Here is a 21,352-nt window from a genome sequence, read left to right as displayed (position 1 = left end):
GCAACGCCCGACAACTTTCCAATGGTAACCAAACGTGTCCAAACACGTTAAAGGTCACTTTCAGACAAATTTTGACTTTGACCGAAATTTTCGAAATGAACGCCCCCTTCGATTTTTTTGCAGGTATAGGAAAAAATGTAGCCCATCTAATTTTGAATCGATATGGTGATTTCCAGAAATATATTATTTTTTGTTTTTCTTTTATTAAAAGGTGAATAAATAAAAACGTTAGATTTTGGGTTTCCTTGTGAGGAGTGAAATCTCGGAATTTGCTTCGATCGTCCGATTAATTCTCGCGCTAAGAATTTACTTTGAAATATAGCTTTTCTAGACGTATTTTTAGTTTTCCAACAATTTTTCAATAGTAACCAAACGTGTACATACACGTTCAAGGCCATTTATAGACAAATTTTGATTTTAACTGAAATTTTCATAATGAACGCCCCCTCCGATTTTTTTGGTGGTATAGGAAAAATTGTAGCCCATCTAATTTTAAACCGATATGGTAATTTTCAAATGTATATTATTTCTTGTTTAAATTATTTTAAAATTAAAGTAAACCAACTCCAACCATGAGCGTATTTTCAGCGCTTGAAACGTACAAAACCTAATGTTTTTATTTGTTCGCCTTTTAATTAAAGAAAAACAAAAAGTAATATATTTCTGGAAATGACCATATCGATTCAAAATTAGATGGGCTACATTTTTTTCTATACCTGCAAAAAAATCGAAGGGGGCGTTCATTTCGAAAATTTCGGTCAAAGTCAAAATTTGTCTGAAAAAGACCTTTAACGTGTTTGTACACGTTTGGTCACCATTGGAAAGTTGTCGGGCGTTGCAAAATTAGTCTAGAAAAGTTGTTTAGAAGTTTTTATCTCCCATAGAAAAATAAAAAACTCGATTTTTGAGTTTTTTGAAAAAAATTTCTAAAAATTCGAAAAAATTTTTGAGATTTTTTTTAACCTCATGGGGGTGACCTATGGACAGGTGGTTATCATTGAAAAAATTATCGACCCATGTTATATTTCGATCGGCAGTTTTAGCGCGTCCTCGTATGAAATTCATCTTATGTATTTATGTAATTGTAGACTTAATATTATAATTAGATTCCACGAACTTGTATAAAGAGAATGCAATTAAATTATAATGAAATTAGTTTATCCTAAAATTATTCAATAGAAATTATGTGAAAGAAATATTTTACCTTTGCTTTTTTCCAGTATGAAATAAAACTCTAAATTATAAAAATATTTTAATGAATTTGATAAAATAATTTTTTCCTTGCAAACAACGTGGTTTGTTTTCAAATTTGGAAGCTTATGAGTAAATTTTTTATATTTAAAAAATTGCGTGAATATATTAGTTTTATTATTATTGTAGCTTTATTGCATTATGGAATGTAATCACATGTAATGTCTCCCGTGCGACGTGCGACCCACCCATTTACAATTTTGTCAATTAAAGTATACACCAATTATTGAAATTGAAATAATTAATTATTTATTAAATTAAATTATTTAATTATGATTCTTTTTAATTATCAGCTATCAATTTTTTACAAGCTCTTCTTTTATGACCAATTGACCTTATAACAGCTGCATTCAAATTGCAACAATGCAAAATTTCATGAATTAATTTATTGATGATGATATAATTTATTTCATTGTCGTTACTCTCTCAAATTTTCCATGCTTATACAAACACACAATTTCACATAATAGTCTTGATTTCAACCGCCTATAATTTTCTCCTGTGTGAGATGTTTTAAGAATTCCTTTAAAAAACTATATATAAATAAATTGATTAACACCGATAAGCGCTCTGAAATTATTTTGGATGCTCTTATGTATGTTTAACACCGATCAAGAATCTATTTGTATTTTTTTTAAACTTAAATTTATTTTAAATATTTATACTTAATCAGTCCTTCAGAAATGTAAGATTGATTTTTTTTACCTTGCTCTGGGTACCACTCTGTACTATATAAGCTTTTGTTGAGAGCGATCATACAATGCTAGTGCCATCCTTGGTACTATTCCAAGCTCAACTGGTGCCAGGAACACATGAAAGTGTAGGAAGTACCGAATATTTTTTTTTTATTAATTTTAATAAATTTTATTGTTTTAAATATTGTAAGAAATTAAAAAAGGAGAAATTATTAGGGAAGATAAAAAAAATTCCCTCTTTAAATGCTATAATTCCAGGCAAGAAACGTGCACACAAGTTAATTTTTAATTTGTATTCATTTTGGCCATATGTGGAAGATTTTATTTAGTACAAACAGTACAAACGTTTGTACAAAAATGTACAGTTGTTCTACAAAGTAGTGCCAGGAAAACATACTTACATAAGATGTAAAAAAAAATCATAATTTTTTTTATAATTTTTTCAATGAATTTTTAATTAGAATTTCTAATTTATATATTCTACAAATAACAAAATCAGGAGATACATTCATAAGTACGAAAATAAAAAAGGACTATACTTATAAATTGTGCAAGGAATCAAATTATTCTCAAAGTAAATTACAACTTTTATCAAATGCATTGCACAAATACGATTGGGATTTTCTTAGAATTAATTTTCGCTAATTTGCCGCGGTCGTCGTCGGCGCGTCTGCTGCAGAATAGACTGCATAATCGCAGCGGAGTGTGAACGGGCAGAGCTGCACCTGCGAGATGGCTGGCTGCGCATAAAGGCGTGCAAGTAAGCGACGTTTAGCACTCTGGGCAGACAAAGCGGCCGGCCAGCCACTCGAGCGTTGGTTGATGAGATGATTACGGCTGCAGCAAGTGCGCCAATTGAGCCATTATTTGCCACCTCGCAGGCAGGCCTGGCTAATTATACCGAGTCTGTCACACCGAGGTGCACATCGAGACCTGATTTTTTCGCGCGCACACCCACGACCTCTGCACTGCTTTGCCAATTCATTCATTTCTGCAAAAAAGAAAAGTCTAACAGGATGTGAATCCTCCTCCCCCAAATCACTATTTGATATCAATTTTAAAATAATTCATTTAAACCAATTTCTTTAAAGATTGTTCTCATTTAAAATATCCGTTTTTAGTTACATAAAAAATTTATTTTAACTTTCCATCAAAATATTCTAATAACAAGGAAAATCATTGCGATAATTGGGACACATCATTTCATTTTCATTCAATTGCGTGTTTAAATCGGAGCAGTGTTACATATATAATTTAATATTAGTGTAAACAAAATTATGCATATTATTACACAACGTTTTATTAATTTTGTTTTGTTTTGTAAAAAGCAGTAAATAAAATAAAATAATATTTTGTATTTTGAATATTAGATATTTAATTTAAAATTATTAAAATAAAATTATTTTACAAAAAATACATATTTATAATGTAAATTATGTTATTAAATTGTTAAATTAATTCAAGTTTAAAATTTAAATTTAATCAACGCCAGATCTATTCTTACATTTTTTATATATTGTTTTCATGCTTGGCTGCAAACCAAATTAACAAATTATGATCGCATGTAATTTTTGTATTAATACACGTGCATCTCCTGCCTGCTGCACGCACGCACGCATATTCTCGTTATGAGCGTGGAAACTCGCGGTCATAACAAACACACGCCGGCAGTAATTGACATTCGTCGGGTTGAATCATCAGGTGTGGTGATGCTGGCGGTCGAATTTAATATGCATTCTCGTTTTTTATTCATTCGAGCATCGCCAGACCGGAAGAGGATTAATATAGTGCTAATAATAATGCGATCGCGCTTCCGCTGCATGCAAAGTGAAATATATTTCCATCATGCGTGCACAAAAAGGACACACTGCGGTGCTATATGAGAGATCACTTTGATGATAATGCTGTTTTTTTTATATAATAATAACAACGTGCACCGGAACTTGACACCCATCATTCATGCGTTTATAATGGAGAAATAATTTTGAATTGCAGGTGGACAATGAGATGCACAGAGATGATATCACGTTCGTCCCGGAATTTGATTGCAGTCGCTGATAAATTGAAATAATTGCGATGCGGGATGTGAAACTCTTTTATTTGAATTATTTTTATTGCACTCACAGGTATACATAGACTTTGAAAATACATTTACGACTTCTGTGGCGCAAAACTAGATTTTTAAAAGTGGCGGCTTCTCGCAGGCACATTTTCTTCACTGAGCAACTTTTTATTTACATTGTGTACAAATCTCCCCGCAAAACAAACATGTACAGTATAAATGAGTTTAAATTTGTAAATCAGATTGATTATGGAGCAAAATTCAATTTATTGATGATAATAGAACGATTGTGTCGATTCAACGTTGAATTATTCCATTTCATATCTCAATTTTATGTTTTGATAATTTTAGTGATTTTTTTATACCCTGCTGTTGCATGTGATCCTGGCACAAGTTCAGTGCGGAATAGTATCAAGAATAGTACTAAAATCATAGTACCATCGTTCCCCACTGAATGCGACCTGAAAACAAACTATCTCCCAAGCGTGCTAAATGTGATCACCGTGTGCTTACTTTCATTATAGCATTGAGATGATCGGTGATTGATGTTTCGCTCCGACTGAGTTTTGGCCAGCGGTTGCATATTATTAAAATTTTGTTTGATTCTTCACAATGAGTTGCACAAAATGGAATTATATTGCGTTCAGCTATCTGAACATGGATTTCAGGACTGTTTTATTTTAATAATAATACAAACATAAATTGAACTTTATCACTAACTGTAAGTCCTTTTTTTTAAACTGTTAAATATATATGCAAACTTTTAAAAATTTAACACTTTATAAAAAAATTTAAACAAAAATAATATTTAAGCAATGCATAAATGAATTATAAATATTATATTATATTTTTAATTTTTTATTATTATTAATTAGATTGTTTTTATTTTATTTTATAGATTTCTGTTTAAGTATTTAAAAAAATTACAATAATTATTTTTTATTTTATGGTAATTATAAATTAAGTAAGGTGCATTGCTTTGCAGTTTGAATTTTGCTAAAAGTATAATTCAGTCCTCGTGAATCATCATGTTTGAGTTGATATGTTGAATGATGTAGTAATTTTTCCTGTATCAAAATTAAAATCAAAGTTAAAAGCTCGTGATAAATTTTTCAATTATTTATATCGTCAATTTGCTGACAATTTCTTTTTACGGAATACCACGAACTTCAAATATTCAAAGTGCATTCATTGTTTGTTCATAATTTTATTTTTCACTCGCATTTTTAAATTTATTCCCCAAATTTAATTTTAAAAACCATACCGACAAAATTATTGAGGAATAACATGATTAAAACCCTTTATACTCCAAATAGCGCAGTGCACAGAGAGTATATCTCGTGTGTTCAAATATCGAGGACGCTTTTTGTTTGACCATATAGCACACTTATTTGCAGATCTTTATGCTGAGCTCTCAATCACGTTCGAGATCTGTCCGGTTTACTCATCCGAAGAAACGCAATATGTTGAACGCGTCATCTAAGTATTTGTTTGTTTATCCTCCCTTTCATAATAATGACGTGAATCGTCTCTTTTTTCCAAAGGCAATCCGATCCAATGCATTTATATATATGATATATGGATTTGAGAGAAAGAAAGACGCTCAAACTAAAATAAATTAAATTAAATGTCATACCTTTTTCAGGAGCTACTCTTGCTGTCATCGAGTCGCAGTTGGGGGCACCTTGTTAAGGACCTCGCCGGCCAAGTCTCGTCATACAAAACCATTATTTTATAGCAATAATCGTAAAATCTTTGTTTCCCAACAGGCGCCGAGCAAATCATGCGGCAGCAAAAATTCTCACGGAGGCAGCCGCGGCCGTCAATTAGCGTCGCTCTCCGCCGCTTTATGAATATTCACGGGGCGATAGGTTAAGTTGTCATCTTTGCAGATGCAATTAATTAAATTAAAAAGAAGCGATCCGTGAGTATAAATTTCCATGTCTCTCTTCTGCCTTTTATAAATAAATACCCTTTTTTGCAGCCGCGCGCGGATAAAAGGCGAAACATCGCCGCGTCGTCTGTGGGGACCTCGTTATATAAATGACCAAAGATTGTACTCCAATATAACATGCTCAATGGCTTTGCACTTTTTGCGCCAACAAAAAGGCAATTAAAAGCAGCACACGGCGACTTTATGTATATGCTTTTCATTAATTCAAAAGCGGCGGCGGCGGCGCGAGATCATGTTTTTCCTCCTGAGAGAATTGAAGACTCGCTCTTACTTAGCATAATTCTACCTCCCCAAAGCCAATTAAAAATTAAATTTCGCCGCCGCGGCGTCGACTCGGAAGACAAAAAGTCGCCCCCACTCTTTCACTCGCTCATGATCATGGCCATTTTTATATTCATCAACTCGGCCGTGATCACGCCGCAGAAATCTTTTATATACTCTTCTTTTTTTTCGTTTGCTCGTCGCCGTTCCTCCCTTTCTTTGTTTATTATAATGTCCACGTACATCTTGTATTGAGGTGTACGTACTTTTTATTTATTTTTAAATTATATATAAATGTGTACGGTCGCCGGCAAAGAGCGAGAGGGGCGATTCCGTCCGCACACACACAGCAGAATGTGATTTTTTATTCCCTTTGAGTCGCCTCTCGTTTGCGGTGTGCGCGAATTTAATATGCGGCAAAATGTGTGCCCGCAGACGTATCAAATATGCCATCAATGAATATCAAAGAGCTCCTCGTATTTAATTAGGCTGCACAAATATTTCAAACACTTCAATAGCATAAGAAGATTAATGCTGATATATTCAGGTAATATACAAACTAAGCTTTTAAAATAAAGTGAAACGAACTTAATTTTTTATTTCAAATAACTTGCCAAAAATAATTTTCGTCACCTCGATTGATAAAATGATTGTTTTTTTTTATTGTTATTGTCACACGGAATTCCCTTCAAATTATTTTTACAGAATTTCTAACTAGCTAGTTATTATCGCAGCAATATACAGCCACTGGTATAAACGCATCGCCGAAGAGCAGAATAAGGACTATCAGTCCCGGTGATGCCAGGTTTTCATGTTCAAGCAGCAGGTAGAGATTTCGAACCCAAAGATGCGATTCATGCAGGGGGGTGAAACCTAAAGCCGGACAATAGGCCTGATGGAGGTACATAAGCATGAGTGCTCCCTCTTTTTACTGTATTTTTGTCAGGTAAGGAATTGGTTCAGATCGAGCAAATTAATTATTAAGAAAGAACTTCCTGCATAAGGTTTGAAGTGATTTTCACTTTTTGAATTTTCTCTGTACCACCGCGGCTTAATCACGCACTGCTCAAGCTTGTTTTTCATCTTCGCCAATTCTATTGTCCGTCATCCCCCTGACATGGGGCGAGAAATCTCCATTACCTTCTTCTAAACCATGATATCCTGGCCACAATTGCAAGTTTTAAGGACTAAGATTTAAGGACTAAGATTTAAGGACTAAAAAGTATACATGATTTATATCAAAAAAATATGTCGGAAAAATAAAACATGATGCGCTTGCAACAAAACTTTATATTTGTAACTTTTTAGGAAAGAAACATGGAATTAAATTTTTTATTCAAAGAAGATTTGATAAACAACTCAAAGACAGGTGCAAAAAATATTTTTAAAAGTAAAAACCTTGACGTATTTGGAGGAGTTATTTGCTCAGTATTTTTTCATGATTTTATTTTTGTTCAATTAATTTTTTTCATTGAATTGACAATTCAAATTTTTGATATGAGCATAAATGTGAGCAATAATATTAATTAATTATTAATTTGAAATAATAAGAAACGTCCAAATACTTTAAGCCTGTCGATTGAAAATAACCTGTGACGTGACGGGTAAGAATTTGTACAAACTTTATAGTATCAACGATGGTACTAAGAAAGCAAAACTGGTGCCAGGAAAACATGCATTTCAGTAGGTACGACTGAGAAAAGCTAAATATTTTGAATAAACCTTTTTGTGCCAAGACACAGATGATGCGCAATAAAAACATTTAAAGTTTCAAAGAAACAGTTGATGCAAAGGAAAAATTGACACAATCAACTCTCTTTAGTAATTCATTATAAAATAAAATTTGTTAAAAATGTCAACATCGATTTGAACAGGAAATTTTATATCAAGTTGTTTAATTTTCCGGAGCTCGTCAACGATTTTTATGATCTTTATATTTCAAAGATAATTTTAGATAATGTGTTTCCAGATATTTTACTTGTTCTTTTTAAAATTTAAACTCCTTCTGCTCTATATTTTAAGTCGTATATTTTGCTAAAAATTATAATTGACCTGTAGACCGCCAGCTAATTAATCCAGAAATTTCAGGACTCATTAGCTGGCGCTCTATATTTTTTATATTCCTATATTTTGCTAAAATTTTTAATTGACTTGTGGACCACCAGCTAATTAATCCAGAAATTTCGGGACTCATTAGCTGGCGCACTATAATTTTTATATTCCTAAATTTTGCTAAAATTTTTTATTGACCTGTAGACCGCCAGCTAATTAATCCAGAAATTTCACGACTCATTAGCTGGCGTTCTATTTTTTTTTTAATAGTCGTATTTTTTGCTAAAAATTTTTATTGACCTGTAGACCGCCAGCTAATTAATCCAGAATTTTCAGGACTCATTAGCTGGCGTTCTATTTTTTTTTAATAGTCGTATTTTTTGCTAAAAATTTTTATTGACCTGTAGACCGCCAGCTAATTAATCCAGAAATTTCAGGACTCATTAGCTGGCGTTCTATTTTTTTTAATAGTCGTATTTTTTGCTAAAAATTTTTATTGACCTGTAGACCGCCAGCTAATTAATCCAGAAATTTCAGGACTCATTAGCTGGCGTTCTATTTTTTTTAATAGTCGTATTTTTTGCTAAAAATTTTTATTGACCTGTAGACCGCCAGCTAATTAATCCAGAAATTTCAGGACTCATTAGCTGGCGTTCTATTTTTTTTTTAATAGTCGTATTTTTTGCTAAAAATTTTTATTGACCTGTAGACCGCCAGCTAATTAATCCAGAAATTTCAGGACTCATTAGCTGGCGTTCTATTTTTTTTAATAGTCGTATTTTTTGCTAAAAATTTTTATTGACCTGTAGACCGCCAGCTAATTAATCCAGAAATTTCAGGACTCATTAGCTGGCGTTCAATTTTTTTTTAATAGTCGTATTTTTTGCTAAAAATTTTTATTGACCTGTAGACCGCCAGCAATTTAATCCAGAAATTTCAGGACTCATTAGCTGGCGTTCTATTTTTTTAATAGTCGTATTTTTTGCTAAAAATTTTTATTGACCTGTAGACCGCCAGCTAATTAATCCAGAAATTTCAGGACTCATTAGCTGGCGTTCTTTTTTTTTTAATAGTCGTATTTTTTGCTAAAAATTTTTATTGACCTGTAGACCGCCAGCTAATTAATCCAGAAATTTCAGGACTCATTAGCTGGCGTTCTATTTTTTTTAATAGTCGTATTTTTTGCTAAAAATTTTTATTGACCTGTAGACCGCCAGCTAATTAATCCAGAAATTTCAGGACTCATTAGCTGGCGTTCTATTTTTTTAATAGTCGTATTTTTTGCTAAAAATTTTTATTGACCTGTAGACCGCCAGCTAATTAATCCAGAAATTTCAGGACTCATTAGCTGGCGTTCTATTTTTTTTAATAGTCGTATTTTTTGCTAAAAATTTTTATTGACCTGTAGACCGCCAGCTAATTAATCCAGAAATTTCAGGACTCATTAGCTGGCGTTCTATTTTTTTTAATAGTCGTATTTTTTGCTAAAAATTTTTATTGACCTGTAGACCGCCAGCTAATTAATCCAGAAATTTCAGGACTCATTAGCTGGCGTTCTATTTTTTTTAATAGTCGTATTTTTTGCTAAAAATTTTTATTGACCTGTAGACCGCCAGCTAATTAATCCAGAAATTTCAGGACTCATTAGCTGGCGTTCTATTTTTTTAATAGTCGTATTTTTTGCTAAAAATTTTTATTGACCTGTAGACCGCCAGCTAATTAATCCAGAAATTTCAGGACTCATTAGCTGGCGTTCTTTTTTTTTAATAGTCGTATTTTTTGCTAAAAATTTTTATTGACCTGTAGACCGCCAGCTAATTAATCCAGAAATTTCAGGACTCATTAGCTGGCGTTCTATTTTTTTAATAGTCGTATTTTTTGCTAAAAATTTTTATTGACCTGTAGACCGCCAGCTAATTAATCCAGAAATTTCAGGACTCATTAGCTGGCGTTCTATTTTTTTAATAGTCGTATTTTTTGCTAAAAATTTTTATTGACCTGTAGACCGCCAGCTAATTAATCCAGGAATCTCAGGACTCATTAGCTGGCGTTCTATTTTTTTTAATAGTCGTATTTTTTGCTAAAAATTTTTATTGACCTGTAGACCGCCAGCTAATTAATCCAGAATTTTCAGGACTCATTAGCTGGCGTTCTATTTTTTTTTAATAGTCGTATTTTTTGCTTAAAATTTTTATTGACCTGTAGACCGCCAGCTAATTAATCCAGAAATTTCAGGACTCATTAGCTGGCGTTCTATTTTTTTTAATAGTCGTATTTTTTGCTAAAAATTTTTATTGACCTGTAGACCGCCAGCTAATTAATCCAGAATTTTCAGGACTCATTAGCTGGCGTTCTATTTTTTTTTAATAGTCGTATTTTTTGCTAAAAATTTTTATTGACCTGTAGACCGCCAGCTAATTAATCCAGAAATTTCAGGACTCATTAGCTGGCGTTCTATTTTTTTTAATAGTCGTATTTTTTGCTAAAAATTTTTATTGACCTGTAGACCGCCAGCTATTTAATCCAGAAATTTCAGGACTCATTAGCTGGCGTTCTATTTTTTTAATAGTCGTATTTTTTGCTAAAAATTTTTATTGACCTGTAGACCGCCAGCTAATTAATCCAGAAATTTCAGGACTCATTAGCTGGCGTTCTTTTTTTTTTTAATAGTCGTATTTTTTGCTAAAAATTTTTATTGACCTGTAGACCGCCAGCTAATTAATCCAGAAATTTCACGACTCATTAGCTGGCGTTCTATTTTTTTTAATAGTCGTATTTTTTGCTAAAAATTTTTATTGACCTGTAGACCGCCAGCTAATTAATCCAGAAATTTCAGGACTCATTAGCTGGCGTTCTATTTTTTTAATTGTCGTATTTTTTGCTAAAAATTTTTATTGACCTGTAGACCGCCAGCTAATTAATCCAGAAATTTCAGGACTCATTAGCTGGCGTTCTATTTTTTTAATTGTCGTATTTTTTGCTAAAAATTTTTATTGACCTGTAGACCGCCAGCTAATTAATCCAGAATTTTCAGGACTCATTAGCTGGCGTTCTATTTTTTTTTAATAGTCGTATTTTTTGCTAAAAATTTTTATTGACCTGTAGACCGCCAGCTAATTAATCCAGAAATTTCAGGACTCATTAGCTGGCGTTCTATTTTTTTTAATAGTTGTATTTTTTGCTAAAAATTTTTATTGACCTGTAGACCGCCAGCTAATTAATCCAGAAATTTCAGGACTCATTAGCTGGCGTTCTATTTTTTTAATAGTCGTATTTTTTGCTAAAAATTTTTATTGACCTGTAGACCGCCAGCTAATTAATCCAGAAATTTCAGGACTCATTAGCTGGCGTTCTTTTTTTTTTTAATAGTCGTATTTTTTGCTAAAAATTTTTATTGACCTGTAGACCGCCAGCTAATTAATCCAGAAATTTCACGACTCATTAGCTGGCGTTCTATTTTTTTTAATAGTCGTATTTTTTGCTAAAAATTTTTATTGACCTGTAGACCGCCAGCTAATTAATCCAGAAATTTCAGGACTCATTAGCTGGCGTTCTATTTTTTTAATTGTCGTATTTTTTGCTAAAAATTTTTATTGACCTGTAGACCGCCAGCTTATTAATCCAGAAATTTCAGGACTCATTAGCTGGCGTTCTATTTTTTTAATAGTCGTATTTTTTGCTAAAAATTTTTATTGACCTGTAGACCGCCAGCTAATTAATCCAGAAATTTCAGGACTCATTAGCTGGCGTTCTATTTTTTTTAATAGTCGTATTTTTTGCTAAAAATTTTTATTGACCTGTAGACCGCCAGCTAATTAATCCAGAAATTTCAGGACTCATTAGCTGGCGTTCTATTTTTTTTAATAGTCGTATTTTTTGCTAAAAATTTTTATTGACCTGTAGACCGCCAGCTAATTAATCCAGAATTTTCAGGACTCATTAGCTGGCGTTCTATTTTTTTTTAATAGTCGTATTTTTTGCTAAAAATTTTTATTGACCTGTAGACCGCCAGCTAATTAATCCAGAAATTTCAGGACTCATTAGCTGGCGTTCTATTTTTTTTAATAGTCGTATTTTTTGCAAAAAATTTTTATTGACCTGTAGACCACCAGCTAATTAATCCAGAAATTTCAGGACTCATTAGCTGGCGTTCTATTTTTTTTTAATAGTCGTATATTTTGCTAAAAATTTTTATTGACCTGTACACCGCCAGCTAAATAATCCAGAAATTTCAGGACTCATTAGCTGGGATTTGTATTTGAGCGAAACGTTTTTTCCCCTTTAATTTTAGAGATCGAGTTATTTGAACATTTTGAAAAATAAAATATTACATTTGAATCATTTTTAAATTAATAATATTTTAGTTTAATTAGGAAATTGTTTCTCTTTGCTCTGGTTGTACACAATCAATAAAGTAGTCCTCGCTGAATTTCCAAATCAACGTCATCATCATGGGCATTATCATCATCGTCGTCATCCCCAAGAGAGCGAGAGCAGGGGAGAGCCGCGCCGTTGTTGCGAAGAAGAGGCTTCAGAGCTAGAAAGACAGCTCTGGGATTTATGTGACATCCATCACTTCTCCCGGACGCCGCACACTCTGCTCTGGCAAAACTCTATGCCTGCCGTTTTACGCAACATGCAGATTCGCCGGCCAAAGTAAAAAGCATCAGTCCACTTTTCTTTTTGACTTGAGCTCTTTTATAATATGCCAAGGCCTGTCATCGCGATGGACAAATTTCAACTCAAGCAGGATTCTCACGACGGACCCCTATTTAAATAAAGAAAAATCTGCAGGATACGCAATCTAGACGCTTGATATTATTTTTGAAAGCAAATTGGCCGAAAAAATCTGCTTGAGCTGGACATGGCCAAAAATCAATAGGATATGCGAAACTTTTTATCTCTCCTTCTGCTTATTTGCACTTGAGCTCTTGGAAAAAAAGATGATTTTATTATGATGTTATACCCAAAGAAGAAAAGCAGAACAAAGTTAACGTCAAACTTCTTTATGCATGGAAAAGTTTTACAGCATATTTTATGGCTTCATTCCGCTGCTGCTGCGGCAGTGCAAACTTTGCTACTTTGTTAATATTGAATCTGCATGCGCTCAGCAGATCAGACGATGATGCGCCCTGCCTTATTCATATCTTATGGGGACGTCGCCGTAGCCATTTACAGTATTAGTTTTCATCTCTGAGTCACGTAAACTTTGAAAAGTTCTTAACGTTTAAACTTTATGACCTGATACTTTATAAAGGAATGCTGACTCAGATTCAGGTCACATAATATGCTATACTATCTAACGTTTATATATAATGAAATCATGCTTTAAATATATTTTTAATCTTTCGTAATTTAAATTATCATAATTTTTATTTTATTTTTTAGACTGAAAAAATTTATAAAAATAGTGCAACAGTGTATTAGTTCATTATTAAAGCATTAGAGTGCATTTAAATCTAAATTTAAATCCAACTTTTAATAATTATTGTTGAATTCTTGTATATAAAGATTTAATTAGTGTGTGTTTCTACACATAAATGATGATGGAATTGATTACAATAAATGAATTTTGTTTTTATTATTAATTTGATCTAATTCTTTCACAATAGATTCACAATATTGCTGTATTCCTTGTAAAACTGTAAAATACGAAAATAACCAAATTTCATTCTCCCTCTCGATTCCACCCTCTTTTTATCCAAAACATAAGGCAAGTAAACAAGAAAGAGGCGAGATTTTATCACATATATATCTCATGGTTCAACCTCGTTATTATGACGTTCCTTATTCATGCCTATATTTTTTGTGCCGAAGTAGGAAACAGATTTGATCCGACGGCAGAGATTCCGTTTGATGATAATAATGAAAAGCAATTCAATTTTCCTTGTTGATTCTTTGGTGTGTGCAAAGAGGGATGCATAACTCGCACGGCGCGCTGCACGAAGAGAGAAGGTAAACTTTCTTTCCACCCGTCGCCGTTTCTAGACGGGGATAAAAGAGAAGTAGAGCTACTTTTCCAGCACCGCCGCCCTTATACTTTTTCTCTCATATCAAAATATATCAGAATATATCAAAAGGGGGAGAATGGGATCGGTGATTTATCGACATTCATACCCAGCCTAGCCCATATTCTTTCCTTCTCGCTCGCTTTTTCTCCTGCGTGTCGCGCCTTCTCGTTTTTCTCCCTGCACGTATATGAAATGTCAAAGGCGCGCCATGAGATGCAGTGCAGCCAGCGGAGAGATACAATCTGATAAATGCAAAAGGTCATTGCTGCTGCCCCGAGAAAATTGAATGAGATTTGCTGAAAATTTGAAAGGGAAACAGCAGGAAAAGGGAGCCTTGCGTTTTTTGTTGCTGATTGAAATCCTGGTGAATTTAGACAAAAATCGTTTGCAAAGAAAATAGAGATGTACAAAAATTATTTTTAAGCTTGTGCATCAAATGAATTATTTTAAACTGTACTTTATTTTTTTCTGTTCTTAATATGAGAGAAAAGAGTTTTGTTTATTTGAAACAATGACGCATCAGACAAATTGTTTGAGTTTGAACGTAACCGCTGGAGACGTTATTTAATCCTGAAATAGAAAGTCGAAGGAAAGCCTTTTTTACTCCGCAAGTACTCAAGGAAAGCCAACAGATCTCCTCTCTTCTGAAAGCTGCAACCCTTGTTGGCTCTAAGTCTGCGCTGATAAATCAGTTTTATTGCCGCAGGATTTTGATACAATATAATTGCCTTTCATTTCTGAAATAAAAAATAATCCCCAGGCTCAGATTTGTTCTTTTGTGGCAACAAAAGATAAACCAACGCTGGGCAGCGGCGCAGGCCAGCGTCTTTGTAGGAATTAGGGTGTATTATTGCTACAGATCTCGTGCAGCGCTGTTGCGAACTCAAAAGCCACCACCGGACTTTTATATCTCGCCACTGGCAATATTGCGGCTCAGCCAAGCCAAGAGGACTGAATCTCTCTCCCTCTCGCAAAAGGAGCTCAATATCGATATTTGATTGCTGCTCTGTGGGTCAGTAGTTGGCCACACAAGTGGTGAATTCTGATAAAAGCGGAAACGATATAATTCTGATTGCTGTTTTTCCCAAAGTGTTAAACTACTTTTGGGATTGCTTTCAGACCAAAGGACTAGAGCACCAGCTACGACTACAAAAAATATAGAGCGCCAGCTAAAGAGTCCTGATATTTCTGGATTAATTAGCTGGCGGTCTACAGGTCAATAAAAAATTTTAGCAAAGTCCAATTCTTTCTGTTCTCACATACCCCGCCCCAAGTTGAATATATCAATATGAGATTTACACCACTTGATCATCTTAGTTCCAAAGCAAGTTTCCTAAATTTTTATCAAAAAATTTTCAAAATTGCGGGTTTTATGGGACATTTTGAAAAAATCAAAAAACGCAATTATCTCGGCTTCTAGTGGTCGTAGAACAATTTTCCGGGTATGGTTGAGCTCGTCTCAACTAGTTCTACAACTTTTCTACAAAAAGCAAAATTGTAGGTCAAAGGTCAAGGTCAATTTTTGTGAGCGTAAATTTTCAAACTCAAAATTGAAAACCAGCCGACCATTTTAAATTAATTTTGAGATAGCCAAACGATTCCTCGTGAAATTTTACGTAATTTATGTCGAAACTGCGATGAGGTTATTTTTTGTTAAATTTAAAAATAAATAAGAATATTAAAAAACATGGTTTTTTGCAACTCCGAAGGCAGGGTCAACATTATAATCACTTTTAACTTCGTCCCTGATGATTTTAGGTAAAAATAGATAATGACCAAAGTTGATCCCCACGTCAAGACCAATCGAATGATGTATAGGTCAATGACCTTTGGTGACCTTCAAATTTTAAAGTTCAAAATTGAAAACCAGCCGACCATTTTAAATTAATTTTGAGATTACCAAACGATTCCTCGTGAAATTTTATGTAATATATGTCAAAACTGAGATGAGGTTATTTTTTGTTAAATTTAAAAATAAATAAGAATATTAAAAAATATGGTTTTTTGCAACTCCGAAGGCATGGTCAACATTATAGTCGCTTTTAACTTCATCCCTGATGATTTTAGGTAAGAAGTGATAATGACCAAAGTTGATCCCCACGTCAAGACCAATCGAATGATGTATATGTCATTGACCTTTAATGACCTTCAGGTCAAAGGTCACCCAGGTCGGTGACCTGAGGTCACCTGACCTAGATGTATGATATGTTTTTGAAAAGGTCTTGTTAAGAAGATAATTTAAGTTACCATAATTTGGTCTTTACCTCGCCTACAAGCCGAATAATTGTACTTTTCAAATTCACTGCTCAAAAAATTGTGCATTTAATTAAACAAAAGTACAATCATTTGGTTTGTAGTCAAGGTACAGACCAAAAAGTGGTAACCAAAATTATCTTCTCAACAGGACCTTTTCAAAAACATATCATAAATCTAGGTCAGGTGACCTCAGGTCACCGACCTGGGTGACCTTTGGCCTGAAGGTCACCAAAGGTCATTGAAATATACATCATTCGATTGGTCTTGACGTGGGGATCAACTTTGGTCATTATCTATTTTTACCTAAAATCATCAGGGACGAAGTTAAAAGTGATTATAATGTTGACCCTGCCTTCGGAGTTGCAAAAAACCATGTTTTTTAATATTCTTATTTATTTTTAAATTTAACAAAAAATAACCTCATCGCAGTTTCGACATATATTACGTAAAATTTCACGAGGAATCGTTTGGCTATCTCAAAATTAATTTAAAATGGTCGGCTGGTTTTCAATTTTGAGTTTGAAAATTTACGCTCACAAAAATTGACCTTGACCTTTGACCTACAATTTTGCTTTTTATAGAAAAGTTGTAGAACTTGCTGAGACGAGCTCAACCATATCCGGAAAATTGTTCTACGACCACTAGAAGCCGAGATAATTGCGTTTTTTGATTTTTTCAAAATGTCCCATAAAACCCGCAATTTTGAAAATTTTTTGATAAAAATTTAGGAGACTTGCCTTGAAACTAAGATGATCAAGTGGTGCAAATCTCATATTGATATCTTCAACTTGGGGCGGGGTATGTGAGAACAGAAAGAATTGGACCAAAAAATACGACTATACCAAATATAGAGCGCCAGCTAATGAGTCCTGAAATTTCTGGATTAAATAGCTGGCGGTCTACAGGTCAATAAAAATTTTTAGCAAAAAATACGACTATTAAAAAAAATAGAACGCCAGCTAATGAGTCCTGAAATTTCTGGATTAATTAGCTGGCGGTCTACAGGTCAATAAAAATTTTTAGCAAAAAATACGACTATTAAAAAAAATAGAACGCCAGCTAATGAGTCCTGAAATTTCTGGATTAATTAGCTGGCGGTCTACAGGTCAATAAAAATTTTTAGCAAAAAATACGACTATTAAAAAAATAGAACGCTAATTAAAACTCCGGTTGAGTGTGATTGGATCTTTTGTCAATAAGAACTGCTATTTATTTATTTATTAATTTTTTTTTTTAATTTTTGTATTAAATCAATACAAGGTATATAAAACTGAGCTTCATTTTAATAACAAGTAAAAAATTTTTCCTCTATAAAATTTTCCATAATTATTTTTCTTCCTTATTTTAAAATAAAAATAACGGTTTTAGAATAATTTATAAATAAAATTAAATGCAGTAACTATAACTCTGTAAATTTTTTCAACACAGTAAATTTCCACTTTTGTGACTAAATGAGTTTGATCTAAAATTTAATAAAATAATCACCTTGATCCAAACACTTCTCCAACACACTGAACTCAAGGGAGGTTCAATTAAGTTGAGTACACGATAAATCAAAAGGTTATGAGCAGCAAGCACATGATTATTTTATAGCACGCGGCTCTGAGCGCTCTAGATATTTTCTGATGGCCCAAAAATCTATATCATCTTACGAGGGCTGTATATTTTTCCACTCCTGCTGGGAAAAGCGAGCTGCAGTAGGGGCGCGATATTGGCGTATGATAGGAACGTGATGGGCTTATCAAAACTATTTGGATCATCCACTTAAATATCGCACTTGAGGGTCTGATGATGCCCTATTTATAAAAAGGCTCGCACACCTTGCTACCGCAATATATACTGCGCCTGGAAAAGCTTTTTTCCGTGCAAAGGGCGGCACTTTATCATAATGTGGAGCTATAACTTTTGGAGAGGCCATCAATCGCAAATGAAATTCCACAATCTATCCAGCAAAAAGTGGATTCGATGCGTGCTTATATAGACTTTATATTAACCTTGTATTTTTTTTTTTTTTTTTTTGCTAATTATAAGATTTAAATGTTAAATTATTTATAATTTAATTACTTAAATTATTGATTCTAATTAGTGAAATAGTGGACTGAAATTAATGAAAATAAAAAATCTTTGCTTTGAAATTAAAATATATTAATAATCAATTTTTAATATTGCATCAAAATGACAATTTTTATTTATTTGAATGCTGCTTTTTGCTCCATACACTGAAGTCTATTCTTCCCTGCGTGGATTCACGTTCAACCAAATTCCACCTTCAGCTGCTAAAATGAACAACTGCTTGTCAAAAGTCGGTGGATATTTCGTCTTGCTTGCTATAGAAACGTCAAACTTGCTGAAAATAGAAGCGATTCCCATTTTTGACTGGACCAGTGCAAAGCGATTGCCTTATGTAAAAAAAAAATAAGATAAAATAGTATATAAAATTTTAATTCAACGTTACCAATACACATACGGGGACCCTCTCCAAAGGGCATGTGCAAATACTGATACTTGTGCAACGCGTCTTCGTCCATAAAACGTTCAGGGTCAAACATCTCAGGGTTCGGGAAGTATTTTGGGTCATTTTGCAAAGAAAAAGCTGGAATGATCAGTGGCGTTCCCTCATCAATTTGCACTTTGGTGCCCGGTATGATGTAGTTTTTGGTGCAGATTCGCATTATATTAACTGCAGGTGGATATTTGCGCAAAGTTTCTGTAATTTTGTTTTTAAATACCTATAAAATTCTGGTAAAAAAAATTAATTATATTTTACCTTGAACGACGGCATCTAAGTATTTCATGTCTTTCAAAGCATCATAACAGAGTTTTCCTCCGTGATTTTTTAAGGCCTGATCAATGTCAGCCTGAAGTTTCTTTTGCGCCTCTTTGTTCACGGAAAGCTCCAAACTAGCAAACGAAATTAAAGTCGACGAAGTTTCAAAGCCAGCAAAGAAAAATATTGAAGCTTGAGCTGTCAGATCGTCATGCGTTAGCTCTAAATTTGAATAAAATTTACATAGTTATTATTTATACCAATCTTCAATTAATAAATATTTGTTACTTATTGTGTTGGTTGATATCGTTGTTCCAAACCCATTTAACTCCTTAATTTCTTTCTCGTCCTCAGCGCCCTCACTCGCAATCGATCCCTTATCTTTCAGTTCGATTAGCAGGTGCATAAAATCTTTCCGAACTAAATTCGTCTTCTTTCTTACTTCCATCACATCGTGAACCAATTTTCGGAAGAAGTCGGCCACAACTTTTTCCGTAAATGCTAGCCTAAGTGACATACCAACCTGAAATTGTTAATAATGGACGGTTCTCTAAAAAAAACTAATTAACAATCATATTACTTCTGGCAAAAACAAAATAACAAAGGTCTTGAGAGCTTTGAAAAAATCCATCTCAACCAGCTTTCTGCCCATGACCCTGAACTCAGTGTTGGGATCATCAATTGCATTGCTTTTCACTCCAAACGCACAACTTGATATGATATCGGTCGTGAACCGAGACACCAGATCCTACAATAAAATGCACTTAAATATATAAAAGACGCAAATATTTTAAATTTTAATATAATATAACCTTTGTTTCAAATGGTTTCCCTGATTTTGATATTTTATCCAAATGAGCTATGAAATTCTGGCTGACTTCCTCCATTAAAGGAGTCATCATTTTAATTTTTCCCGAGGTAAATGTAGGGGACAATTTGCTCCTCATTTCTTTCCACTTATGATCATTCAGGTTAAAGAGGCTCTTAGCCTGCATGGGGTCTGCTTCCTCGTGGATCTTTTCCATAAAATCAATTAATTGAATATTAATTGTATAATAAAAATAATGCTCGCCTTGAATCCGTGGTTGTAAAAGTGCGAAAAGTCCTTAACAAGAATTTCCTTGATAAGCTCGGGGTCTCTAACTAGAATGGATGCTGTTCGGCCCTGGAAAAAACCGACAAAGTTTTCACCCTGGAAATCCTTGTAAATACGATCCAGGTCATTCACAAGGTGGTCCTGCAGAGTCATTGACCGGACGAGGGATCCAAAGAAGGGCACAGCTTTGGCATACTTGACACCCTTCTTCTTCCAGTGGTCAAAGTCGCTGGTCAGGAAGTAATAAGCTACGCCCAGGAAGGTGCCCAGAAGGCCCAAAACGACGTTCAGCCAGAGCGGAAGGAGCCACCACATCTCGATGCCGCGGCACAATCAGCACTAATGGCTGCAGATCCGCTCGCGAAATAATTTGACCTTGCCATTCGCGATAGTGGGATGCGTTAATCTTAAAAAGAATTGCGTCGCTTCTTCACAAGTGCACACTCACGGTCGTGCAGCCAAATATGAGTTATGATTTTTTGCACACGTCACCTTTTTGATTGTGTCCGTGCGACGCAGCGTTGGTCGACGCACTTTAACTTTGTTTTCATAAGCGACAATGCTAACAGGCATTGAACCTATTATATGAAGTACCAATACCATTTAAAAATAACAATTTAAGGATCGCAATGTCATTGTTGAACATTATTGTCTTTGAGTGTTAATTCTTATGAATGAAATTGAATCATAATTATGCACCTTTGATAAACCAGGGCGCAATTAAATATTAAAATTAGCAACAAAATATAGAATCTGATATTTTTTAAATTTCTTATTGCGATATTTTGAATGCGGTTGATGGTTTTTCCTCGTTTAAAAATTTAATATATTACAAAATTGATAAGATGGTTTGTTTGTTTTTTTTTTTCAAAACCCGGCAAAACCAATAAGTACATTTTAATTTTTAATTTAAAAATTACACATTTTGCACTGTGTTAATAAAAATA

The 21,352-nt window shown here is 33.6% G+C and overlaps 1 protein-coding gene across 1 annotated transcript; it reads right to left on the bottom strand.

The window, feature by feature from the left end:
• Positions 1-18,665: 18,665 nt before the first annotated feature.
• Positions 18,666-20,764, bottom strand: LOC132202215 (cytochrome P450 9e2-like). The gene is made up of 7 exons (XM_059628989.1): positions 20,382-20,764; positions 20,122-20,325; positions 19,890-20,057; positions 19,598-19,832; positions 19,310-19,531; positions 18,998-19,249; positions 18,666-18,941 (listed from the first exon to the last, which is right to left on the bottom strand). The coding sequence occupies exons 1-7, from the start codon at positions 20,718-20,720 to the stop codon at positions 18,769-18,771; spliced, it is 1,593 nt and encodes a 530-aa protein (XP_059484972.1). The 5' UTR covers positions 20,721-20,764; the 3' UTR covers positions 18,666-18,768.
• Positions 20,765-21,352: the final 588 nt, after the last annotated feature.

This window comes from Neocloeon triangulifer, unplaced genomic scaffold (genome assembly GCF_031216515.1).
Source record: "Neocloeon triangulifer isolate White Clay Creek 2 clone unplaced genomic scaffold, ASM3121651v1 ptg000015l, whole genome shotgun sequence".
Classification (NCBI taxonomy): Eukaryota; Metazoa; Arthropoda; class Insecta; order Ephemeroptera; family Baetidae; genus Neocloeon; species Neocloeon triangulifer.
Note: the sequence above shows the minus strand (reverse complement) of the source record. Positions and strands in the feature narration are given on the sequence as shown.